At 45.0% G+C, this 12,432-nt stretch overlaps 1 protein-coding gene across 3 annotated transcripts in view; it reads left to right on the plus strand.

Moving 5' to 3' along the window:
* Positions 1–12,432, plus strand: part of LOC135055153 (poly(ADP-ribose) glycohydrolase-like) — a 344,454-nt gene that overhangs the window by 199,648 nt on the left and 132,374 nt on the right. For all 3 annotated transcript variants that reach the window (XM_063958859.1, XM_063958860.1, XM_063958861.1), the window contains one exon: positions 6,622–6,697. In XM_063958859.1, coding sequence (XP_063814929.1) covers positions 6,622–6,697 — 76 coding nt within the window. The remainder of the gene's footprint in view (positions 1–6,621; positions 6,698–12,432) is intronic.

The following is a 12,432-nucleotide window of genomic DNA, read 5'->3' on the forward strand; positions in this document are numbered from 1 at the left end:
GTCTGTATACCACCGACCTCAATCTGCACAATGTTATCTTCAGCCTCATCCTCCAAACCACAGTCCACAGTCCTTGTCTCCAGCCATGTCTTCAACTACCATCCACAGTTCCACAGTTCATTATCTACAGTCTCGTCTTTCAAATTACAGTCCACAGTTCTTTGCCTCCAGCCACGTCTTTTAACCATCGTGCTCCAGCCACAGTTCTCTACCTCAGCCCTGTACATAATAAATACTATTCATTGACTCTCAACCCCGCCTACGTTCTTCATTGCTCCGTATCCCATGCGAAGGAACTATGGGGGTAATTCTGAGTTGATCGCAGCAGGATTTTTGTTAGCAGTTGGGTAAAACCATGTACACTGCAGGGGGGGGGGGGGGGCAGATATAACATGTGCAGAGAGTTAGATTTGGGTGGGTTATATTGGCCCTCATTCCGAGTTGATCGGTCGCAAGGCGAATTTAGCAGAGTTACACACGCTAAGCCGCCGCCTACTGGGAGTGAATCTTAGCTTCTTAAAATTGCGACCGATGTATTCGCAATATTGCGATTACTAACTACTTAGCAGTTTCAGAGTAGCTCCAGACTTACTCTGCCTGTGCGAACAGTTCAGTGCTTGTCGTTCCTGGTTGACGTCACAAACACACCCAGCGTTCGCCCAGGCACTCCCACCGTTTCCCCGGCCACTCCTGCGTTTTTTCCGGAAACGGTAGCGTTTTCAGCCACACGCCCCTGAAACGCCGTGTTTCCGCCCAGTAACACCCATTTCCTGTCAATCACATTACGATCGCCGGAGCGAAGAAAAAGCCGTGAGTAAAAATACTTTCTTCATAGTAAAGTTACTTGGCGCAGTCGCAGTGCGAACTTTGCGCATGCGTACTAAGCGGATTTTCACTGCGATGCGATGAAAAAGAACGAGCGAACAGCTCGGAATGAGGGCCATTGTTTCTGTGCAGGGTAAATACTGGCTGCTTTATTTTTACACTGCAACTTTGATTGCAGATTAAACACACCCCACCCAAATCTCTCTCTGCACATGTTACATCTGCCTCCCCTGCAGTGCACATGGTTTTACCCAACTGCTAACAAAAATCCTGCTGCGATTAACTCAGAATTACCCCCTATATCTGACCCCCTCATCTTGTTCACCCACAGCCAACTACCTCCTCGGGCAAGTCTCAGCTGCTGGATCCTCAAACTTTGCTAGACGTGACACCCAGTGGGCTGTCACAGTCATATAGTCCTTAGTTTACCCTGCTCCACTTGTCCACATGTCCGTGGTTAAGTGGACAGAGGGTACAATCGCATTTTGCAGAACACTGAGGACACTTTTCTTAATGTCCCTGTACAGTCCGGGAATCGCATGGATAGTGAAGTGGAATCTAGATGGGATTTGGTACCAGGGACACAGTACGTCCATCAGCAGTCTAAATCCCACTGCACTAATGGTTGATACCGGATGCACGTCTAACACAAGCATAGTTGTTATGGCCTCAGTAATCCGCTTCACAACAGGATGACTGCTGTCATATTTCATCTTCCTCGCAAAGGACTGTTGGACAGTCAATTGCTTAGTTGAAGTAGTACAAGTGGTCTTCCAACTTCCTCTCTGGGATGATGATCGACTCCCAGCAGAAACAACAGCAGCGGCAGCAGCAGGCATACCACCTCAAGGATCCTCCGGAGGAATCCCGGTTAGGAGAGGACTCATCAGTCATGCCTGTGACTTGGCCTGCAGGACTACTTACTTTCCTGAATGAGGAGAAAATTGACTTATGGGAGTTGGTAGTGTGGCTTGCAGGAGCTTGGGTACAACAGGAAAAAGGGATTTAGGTGTCAGTGGACTGCTTTCCCAAAGTGTCTGAACTTGACAATGACTTCTGATGAATGCGCTGCAAGTGACATATAAGGGAGGATGTTCCTATGTGGTTAATGTCCTTACCCCTACTTATTATGGATTGACAAAGGCAACACACGGCTTGAAACCTGTTGTCCGGATTTGTGAAGAAATAATTCCACACTGAAGAGGTGGCTTTTTTGGTATTTTGCCCAGGTGTGACCTTGGGCTTTCTTATCCCATGGACAACAACTGTCTCCATTGGTGCCTTATTCAAACAAACCACATCACCATCAGAATCCTCAACTTTTTCCTCAGTGCCAGCTACACCAATATCCTCCTCATCCTGGTGCACGTCTACAATGACATCCTCAATCTCAATATCAGCAACTGGACTGGCAGTGTGCCTCCCAGCACATGCAGGGGGTGTGCAAATGGTGGTAGGAGCCTCCTCTTTCCATACAGTCTTGGGAAGGTCAGGCGTAGACATCGCAACCGCGGACACACTTGGACTCTCCTTGGGAATTTGTGATATCTCTGAACGCACAGTTGTTTTTTCCTGTGCTTTAACAAGCTTAATTTTTTTAATTTTCTGAGAGAGAGGAGGGCTTCCATCCTCATGAGAAGCTGAGCCACCATTCATGAACATAGGCCAAGGCCTTAGCCTTTCATTGCCACTTTGTGTCCTGTATGGCATATTGCCAATTTTACGTTTCTCATCAGAGAATTTCTTTTTTTTCTGATTATATTTGCTTCTTGGATTTTACATGCCCTCTATGACATTGGGCATCGGCCTTAGCAGATGACGTTGATGGAATTGCATTGTCAATGTCATGACTGGTGGCAGCTGCAGCTTCAGCACTAATACTAGGAACTGGAAGTGGATTCTGATCTTTCACTATTTTTTCCTCCAAATTGTTGTTCTCCATTTCACAGGACAGCACCCCTTTATTATTACAGCACACAGAATAGTGCCCCTTTATTTTCACAGCACCCCTCATATTCTTACAGCATACAGGACCTGTGTACTTTTATTTTAACAATAGCACCCCTGTATTTTTACAGCATACAGGGCCAGTGTAATATTATTTTAACAACTGCACCCCTGAATGTTTACAGCATACAGGGCCAGTGTACTTTTATTTTAACAACAGCACCCCTGAATTTTTACAGCATACAGGACCAGTGTACTTTTATTTTAACAACTGCACCCCTGAATTTTTACAGCATACAAGGCCAGTGTAGTAGTATTTTCACAGCAGCACCCCTGTATTTTTACAGCATACAGGACCAATGTGCTCTTATTTTAAAACCGCACTCCTGAATTTTACAGCATACAGGGCCAGTGTACTTTTATTTTAACAACAGTACCCATGAATTTTTACAGCATACAGGGCCTGTGTAATATTTTTTTTTAACAGCAACAACCCTGAATTTGTACAGCATACAGGACCTGTGTACTTTTATTTTAACAGCACCCCTGAATTTTTACAGCATACAGGGCCAGTTTACTTTTATTTTAACAGCACCCCTGAATTTTTACAGCACACAGGGCCAGTGTCCTTTTATTTTAACTTCACCCCTGAATTTTTACAGCATACAGGGCCAGTGTAATTTCATTTTAACAACAGCACCCCTGAATTTTTACAGCATACAAGACAGGGCCAGCACCCCTGTATTTTCACAGCATACAGGAGGACCATGCCCCTGCCCCCTGTACAAACCACCTCTAGGGATCAGGGTCCAGACTGTGGTCTTGAATTATACATTAAACATATGTTACATCATGCTACACACGACTTTGCTGGATTTTCTACAGTGTGTTGATGTTATTATTCTGGAGCATTATTATTTATGCACTAGCAGTGTTTTCTATATACTGTATATTTGTAAAGGGGATAAGAACATGGACACTCTGTACAGGAGTGCACAGAGGACTAGGACTCTAAACTTTAGCAAAGTCAACTTTGACATGATGAAGGAAGCGTTAAGGGACATTGAATGGGAAATTCTGTTTCAAAGAAAAAATACTACAGAGAAATGTATTAAAATCACTGCTAATTAATAATACTCATAAATGTATTCCCACCAGCAGCAAAAAAAGGAGTAAAAATCCCAAACCAATGTGGTTTAACAAAAATATAAAGGAATTAATGGACAAAAAAAGATGAGCATTAAAAAAATACAAATCTGAGCGGGATGCGGAGTCATTTCAGCACTACAGTATAAGGACTGTAACAAAATATGCAAAAAAAGGAATAAGAGCGGCTAAAGTAGACACTGAAAAACTAGTAGCAAAGGAAAGCAAAGCGAATCCCAACATTTTTTTTAAGTACATCAAAAGCAAGAGACTAAAGAAGGAGAGTATAGGCCCTTTAAAGGACAAGAGGGGAGTCTTAATCAAATATGATAAAGACATAGCAAACAAACTAAACAAGTTTTTTCAACGGTATTTACCAGAGAGGACCAAATGCTGGGTCTAACGCAAAATCTCAACAAAGATAATGTCCCACTGCTAAATGCTTATTTATGTGAGAAGGTAGTCTGTGACCGATTAAAAAAGTTAAAGATTAATAAGTCACCTGGTCCCGATGGAATTCACCCAAGGGTTCTTATGGAGCTGCACGCTGAACTAGCAAGACCTCTATTTTTGATCTTCATGGATTCAGTAAAATCGGTTATGGTTCCCAAAGACTGGCGTATAGCGGAGGTAGTGCCAATATTCAAAAAGGGGAGCAAATCTGAACCAGGTAATTATAGACCAGTTAATCTTACATCTATAGTGGGGAAAGTATTAGAAGGTATTCTAAGGGACAGTATTCAAAAGTTCCTTGATGCAAATAAGGTCATTAAAAGGAACCAACATGGATTTATGAAGGACAGATCATGTAAGACCAACTTACTTGGCTTTTATGAAACAGTAATTGCGAACCTTGATCAGGGTAAGGAGGTGGATGTAATCTTTTAAGACTTTGCCAAAGCTTTCTACACTGTACCACACATGCATCTTATCTATAAGCTACAAGAAATAGGGCTAGGGAGCACAATATGCACTTGGGTCAGTAATTGGTTAGATAATAGGGAGCAGCGCATTGTGGTCAATGGATCATTTTCAAATTGGACTAAAGTACTAAGTGGTGTTCCACAAGGGTCTGTACTCGGACCACTTTTGTTCAACATTTTCATCAACGACCTAACAGTAGGTCTAGAGAGCATGGTGTCAATTTTCTCAGACAATACCAAATTGTGTAAGGTTATAAATATGGAGGGGGATGCTGAGTCTCTTCAGAACGGCTTAACTAAACTGGAAGCATGGGCAGCAAAATGGAGAATGAGACTCAACACAGACAAGTGGAAGGTAATGCACTGTGGGGGCAAGATCAAAAATAAAACCTACATACTAAATGGGGTAATATTAGGGGATTATGTACTGGAAAAAGACTTAGGGGTTCACATAGATAACAAATTAAGCAGTAGTACCCAAAGTAGGATTGCAGCAAAGAAGGCTAATAAGATATTTGCATGCATAAAATGGGGAATTGATGCAAGGGACGAGAGTATTATACTCCCATTATATAAATCACTAGTGAGGCCACATCTTGAATACTGTGTGCAATTTTGGGCACCATATTACAAAAAGGATATCCTGGAGCTAGAAAAGGTTCAGAGGCGGGCGACCAAACTAATCAAGGGCATGGAGACGCTGGAATATGAAAAAAGGCTTGCAAGGCTAGGTATGTTTACATTGGAAAAGAGGAGACTAAGAGGGGACATGATCAACATCTACAAATATATAAGGGGTCAATACACAGAGCTTGGGAGGGACCTGTTTTCTATAAGATCAGACATATATAATGGTAGATGCTCAATTAGCTTAGTGATATCATTCAGGTGCTCGAAAGGGAGGGGTATTTCTGAGCAAGAAAAAAAGGCATTTTGTTTCCCCCAGCACCCTGAATGATAACAGTAACCAGATATAAATTCCACATAATAATAGAATTCAGAGATCTTCGTTACACATATTTGCGCAAATGTGTGGTTAAGCCCCAAAGCCGCATCAAGGCGTCTCTGTATATTTGGGGTCCCTAGCGCTATATCTAGGTGCAGGGTGTGGCACCCCAAAACACCAGCATAAGCCAGAAAGCCCAGCGTAGCATACCAGTGAAAAAACCCAAAACACTTGAGAAACCAAAACACGACAATGACTTAGAAACCAAAATCAACACTTGGGTGTCTGCACACATCTCTACTTCCCACACTTTTCTCACAATCTCCTCTTGATTTGATTATTTAGCAGCACTCCGCTCAGGGATTGCACTTGGTGGCAATTAAAGATCATATGTGAGTGTAAGGGTGCCCACACACAAAGTAATGTGTCCTCCTGCGACACTTTGCTAGCGACGGGACCTGGCGAGGAGCCGGTATCGACAAGTGCATACACACAGTTGCCGATGCCGGCAACAACAAGCGACGGTATTTGGCAGCATTCCATTGTACGCAACATCCTCTGATCTTTCTGTATGTTGAGAATATCTGAGGAGGCGACGAATGACCCACAGGTGCGTGCATCGCATCGTTAACATGCCCACCCATTTTTAAACGATGTGTCATTCCAATCGGTCAGAAACGCCCTCATCATTTAAAAATCTTACCATGTGTGTGAGCTTCTTTAGATATTCTCACCAAACAGCAGCGACTATTTACATTTATTTTCATTTTACTGTCTTTCAGAACTTTTCGGTTAAATGTAATATTTGTTGCCTATTGTATTATGTTTATTCAGATCACCCAAGAAGCTGAGAAAGCTCCACATTACATGTGAAGGAACGATTGAGGGTAATGGACATGGAATGTTGCAGGTGAGTGCTTGGGGGTTCTTTGACAGTTATCTTTGGGCCTGATTCTGATTTTGGAAGGGGGTGGGATTCAATTAACCACGAAACCAAATCCCCAAAAATAGCACAATGTTCGTCCAAAAATGGGTCTGTTTCTAGCAACAACAAAAAACCCCACAGGTCTCACTGAACCTGTGTGTTTTCAGGAGAATTTTTTTTTTTTTCAAGGCGACCAAATTGGATAACCTGGAAAAAAAATATTGGTAGAATTCACAAAAAAAGTCAGTTTTTCGCTCTTGGTGTTTCTTTGCACCTAACTGAATACCCCCCTTGGAAGTAAAACAAAAAAAAAATTGTAGTTAAGCAAAAAAGCAATTGTGCACCTGGGCAAAACCATGCTGATGGGGCATGAGTAAGAGAGATTTACATTTGGGAGGGCATAGGCAAACATAGGATGGGTTTCCGGTTGCCCAGAAACCCCCCTCCTCTTGGCCAGTGGCTCAAATTATGACAATAGCAATAGTATATAATACGATTACTAGAGCTGCTGCCACATCATGCAGTTTAAGGGACAGAGCAGAGCTGCTGCATATACCCAGTGGTAGCAGCTTATTCTACCTAGTTTGCTGCGTGTGGATCTGAGTCCTCAATCAGCGCACTGGACCAGAGAGTAGCTACAAGGAAGAAGAGAAAGGAGCCTTACCATGAGGTGGGAGAATGTGTGCCTAGAAAGCGCAGTACTGGTTCTATTATGTTTGTGTATTCATGTATTATTTAAATGTTTGCTACAGCCTATACTATTGTGTTAGATATTAATAATGTATTCCATACAGTAACCAGTGTATAAAACACCAATGTTTCCATTAATGTCCAGGGTTGGTACTAGGTTCTTCTACTGCTTCCCCATACTCCCGCACTTGCAGAGTGGGAGATTGTGGATTGCATTTGGAAACCCCCCTCTAGAAATCCTGTGTTTGCCACTGGAGGGTGTGCCCAAACTGAAATCTAACATTTGTGGTCTACATGCAAAAGCAGCCAGTATTTACCCTGTACAGAAAAAATATAAATGTATTTGCTCCACTTGCATTGCAACATGGGCCCTCATTCCGAGTTGTTCGCTCGTTAGTGGTTTTCGCAACGGAGCGATTTGTCGCAAACTGCGCATGCGCAATGTTCGCAGTGCGTCTGCGCCAAGTAAATTTGCCAAAAAGTTAGGTATTTTACTCACGGCTTAACGAAGAAATTTCTTCGTTCTGGTGATCGCAGTGTGATTGACAGGATGTGGGTGTTTCTGGGCGGAAACTGTCCGTTTTATGGGTGTGTGAGGAAAATCGCTGCTGTTTCTGGGAAAAACGCGGGAGTGGCTGGAGAAACAGGGGAGTTTCTGGGCGAACGCTGGGTGTGTTTGAGACGTCAAACCAGGAACGAAACTGACTGAACTGATCGCAGTGGCAGAGTAAGTCCCGAGCTACTCAGAAACTGCAAAGAAATTTCTATTCGTAATTATGCGAATCTTTCGTTCGCAATTCTGCAAAGCTAAGATTCACTCCCAGTAGGCGGCGGCTTAGCGTGTGCAAAGCTGCTAAAAGCAGCTAGCGAGCGAACAACTCGGAATGAGGGCCATGATATGTTCTAGATACAATGGGGGCAATTCAGAGTTGATCGCAGCAGCAAATTTGTTAGCAGTTGGGCAAAACCATGTGCACTGCAGGGGAGGCAGATATAACATTTACAGGGACAGTTAGATTTGGGTGGGTTATTTTGTTTCTGTGCAGGGTAAATACTGGCTGCTTTATTTTTACACTGCAATTTAGATTTCAGTTTGAACACACCCCACCAAATCTAACTCTCTCTGCACATGTTATTTCTGCCCCCCTGCAGTGCACATAGGGGGTAATTCCAAGTTGATCGCAGCAGGATTTTTGATAGCAATTGGGCAAAACCATGGGGGTCATTCCGAGTTGTTCGCTCGCAAGTGAATTTTAGCAGATTTGCTCATGCTAAGCCGCCGCCTACTGGGAGTGAATCTTAGCATCTTAAAATTGCGAACGATGTATTCGCAATATTGCGATTACACACCTCGTAGCAGTTTCTGAGTAGCTTCAGACTTACTCGGCATCTGCGATCATTTCACTGCTTGTCGTTCCTGGTTTGACGTCACAAACACACCCAGCGTTCGCCCAGACACTCCCCCGTTTCTCCAGCCACTCCTGCGTTTTTTCCGGAAACGGTAGCGTTTTTTCCCACACGCCCATAAAACGGCCTGTTTCCGCCCAGTAACACCCATTTCCTGTCAATCACATTACGATCGCCAGAACGATGAAAATGCCGTGAGTAAAATTCCTAAGTGCATAGCAAATTTACTTGGCGCAGTCGCAGTGCGGACATTGCGCATGCGCATTAAGCGGAAAATCGCTGCGATGCGAAGATTTTTACCGAGCGAACAACTCGGAATGACCCCCCATGTGCACTGCAGGGGAAGCAGATATAACATGTGCAGAAAGAGTTAGATTTCGGTGGGTTATTTTATTTCTGTGCAGGGTAAATACTGGCTGCTTTATTTTTACACTGCAAATTAGATTGCAGATTGAACACACCACACCCAAATCTAACTCTCTCTGCACATGTTATATCTGCCTCCCCTGCAGTGCACATGGTTTTGCCCAATTGCTAACAAAAATCCTGCTGCGATCAACTTGGAATTACCCCCATGGTTTTGCCCAGCTGCTAACAAATTTGCTGCTGCGGTCAACTCTGAATTAGGCCTTAAGTTACTTGCTTTTTATGCCTTATTTCCAAAACATTATCAGGCCTTATGTCCCTTTAATGCATCTGTGGACTTCTATAGTATGCATGCTAAATTAAGAATGAGTTGTGGCATTTTTAGTAGCCCAGAATATATTGTAATATTTAAACACCCGCTTGCTGCTGCTTCTGCAGCTGGATTAACTAAAGCTGGGGAATTCGGCACCTGAGAGGGTAACAAATAATCGGTAGCTCCTGGCAGTGACATGCAGTGAGGTGAATGGCTGGGGAGGCACTGGCTAGTATTAGCCAGATTTACTAGTAGTAGTAACCATAGCAGGTGCAGATTGGGATATAAAACCAACCTGGGAAATTAATGAAAGCAGCCCTAATGGGGGTGCAGTTTGATGAGGGGGTGGGATCTGTTGAGGGGGACGGGGTCCTGATTGTATGCAATTGTGGTCTTCCTTGCGTCATTTGCTGCAGTTGTGCCTGAGATCAGGTGCAAATTGAGAACTAAAAGTGGCTCTGTAAAATTTTGTGGAAGTGGCCCGACATGGGCAACACAAGACCGTGTAGCAGGGCCGGACTGGCCATCTGGCACTTCTGGCACATGCCGATGGCCAGGTGGGCCGATATATACATCCATTTCGAGTCTTGGCTGGCCTGGCAGCACCGCCTCCTTGGCGGCACTGTGCTGAGCGGACGCGTCATTTGCATAGTGACGTCATGACGCGGCTGCGTCATGACGCGACCGAGCGTCAAGTACGAGTGGTGCGGGTAGGGGGAGCTGAGCGCACAGTGAGACCCCATATGTGAGTCCTGCAACACCACGTCCTGGGCGGGACGGAGCGGACGGAGTTTCATGTGTGGTCAGTGGCGTAAGTTCGTCCCAGTTGCCCGGAGGCAAGATAAATATTGGTGCCCCCCTATTTCCTATATCAAGATAAGTGTGTGTGTGTGTGTGTGTGTGTGTGTGTGTGTGTGTGTGTGTGTGTGTGTGTGTGTGTGTGTGTGACACAGCAGACACTTTACTGATGGAGCTATTTGCTCCTGTAGAGGAAGCATGAGAATGCTAACTATATGAAGTTACATGTAATTGTCAGAGAAGTATCTTCATATAGTTAAAATTCTCATATTTCCTATACAGGCGCAAACAGCTTCATCAGTAAGGTGTGTGCTTCCAGTGTAATAGGTTGTGGTTTCTAATCCTGGGTGTGACACTTGTAAAATGTGTATAATAAAGAGGGTGTGATTTGTAAGGTGCAGGGACTAGTGAGGAAGTCGGCCACTGAAAAGATAGCGGCAGCTATCAATTAACTTAATTCACTGGTGTCACAGAATGGGAGGAGAGGTGCCCCCCTTCAGAGCAGGAGCCCGGCGGCAGATGACTCCGTTGCCTCCCAGAGTTCTGCCTCTGTGTGTGGTCATGACGCGAGCGAGCCGGCCAGAGTATGAAACATGCGAGCAGGAGGGGAGCTGAGTGGACGGAGTTCCATGTTAAGTCGCGCTGGGTATGAATTGAAAGGCGCGCGCGGGCAGAGAGCTGAGCAGCAGGTGCAATGCTCAGATGAAAGTGTCTGCCTGCCTGTGCTCGTGCATCCTGCTCACCATGTGCACCGGCTCCTGCCTCCTCCACTCACCTGCCACAAGCATCCAGTCTGCCTGCCTGAGCCCCTGTCCATGGATCCCGGCAGCAGCACAGCAGACAGACATCTGCAGCATCAGCACTGCAGGGAGAGTGCTGCCCCCCAGCTAGGGTGAGTGCAGGTGTAGACATATCATAGTTGACTCTCACTCTCTCTCTGTCTGTCCTCTCTGCGCTCTCTCTATATCCTCACCCCCTCTCTCTTCCTCTCTCTGTTCTTTCTCCCCCCCCCCCACCCCCCTTCACTACTGTGGCATAATTTGAATTAGGGTACTATTGTGTGGTCACGCCCCTACCTAGTGAGACCAAACCCTATTTTTCGATGCGCTCCTACGACGCGCACTCTCCCCGCCTAGTGTATGGACAGGGACACCAATGCTCTTCATTTACTCAGGGCACAAAAATGTATACTTACAGCTCTGCTTTGGTATGCACAGATGTGTCCTCCTCTGTGGTCAACCACACTGGCGTAACTACTGCCCCCGCAGACCCCGCCGTGGCGTGTAATGGGGATTGCGGTGTGTGGCATAATGTATCACGGACATTGCGGTGTGTGTCATAATGTGTCACAGGCATTACAATGTGTGGTATACTATATCACGGGCATTGTGGTATGTGGTATAATGTCTCAGGGTCATTGCAGTGTGTGGCATAATGTATAACGGGCATTGCGGTGTGTGGCATAATGTGTCACAGGCATTACGGTGTGTGGCATAATGTATAACGGGCATTGGGTGTGTGGCATAATGTGTCACAGGCATTACGGTGTGTGGCATAATGTGTCACAGGCATGACATTGTATGGTAAACTGTGTCACAGGCATAGTGGTATAATGTATCATGGGCATTGCAGTGTGTAGCATAATGTATAACAGGCATTGCGATGCGTGGCGTAATCATGGAATAATATGTCACAGGCATTATGGTGTGAGGCATAATGTGTCGGGGGCATTATGGTGTGTGGCATATTGTGTCGGGGGCATTATGGTGTGTGGCATAATGTCTAAGGTCCATTGCAGTATGTGGCATAATGTATACTGGGCATTACTATAAGGAGGAAAAATGACAAATAATATAAGGGGCATGAATCAGGATTATTTTTTTTTCCTGTGGTGGCCAACATCTGGGCGTGCAGGTTTCAAAACTGGGGTTTAAGGTAGTCTTTCCCTGCAATACCACACCTCTTTATGCAAAGCCACACCCATTTCAACAAGGCCATGCCCCTTTTTGCGGCGCGCGCAGATTCGTCGGTTTACTAATAGCACTTGTGGAGGGGGGGGGGGGGGGGGGGGAATGCATTCCCTTTTCTTTTTGTGTGATCTACACCAATGAAGTCTCCGCTTTACCTAACAGAACCAACCAAATGT

This window comes from Pseudophryne corroboree, chromosome 3 (assembly GCF_028390025.1).
Source record: "Pseudophryne corroboree isolate aPseCor3 chromosome 3, aPseCor3.hap2, whole genome shotgun sequence".
Taxonomy (NCBI): Eukaryota; Metazoa; Chordata; class Amphibia; order Anura; family Myobatrachidae; genus Pseudophryne; species Pseudophryne corroboree.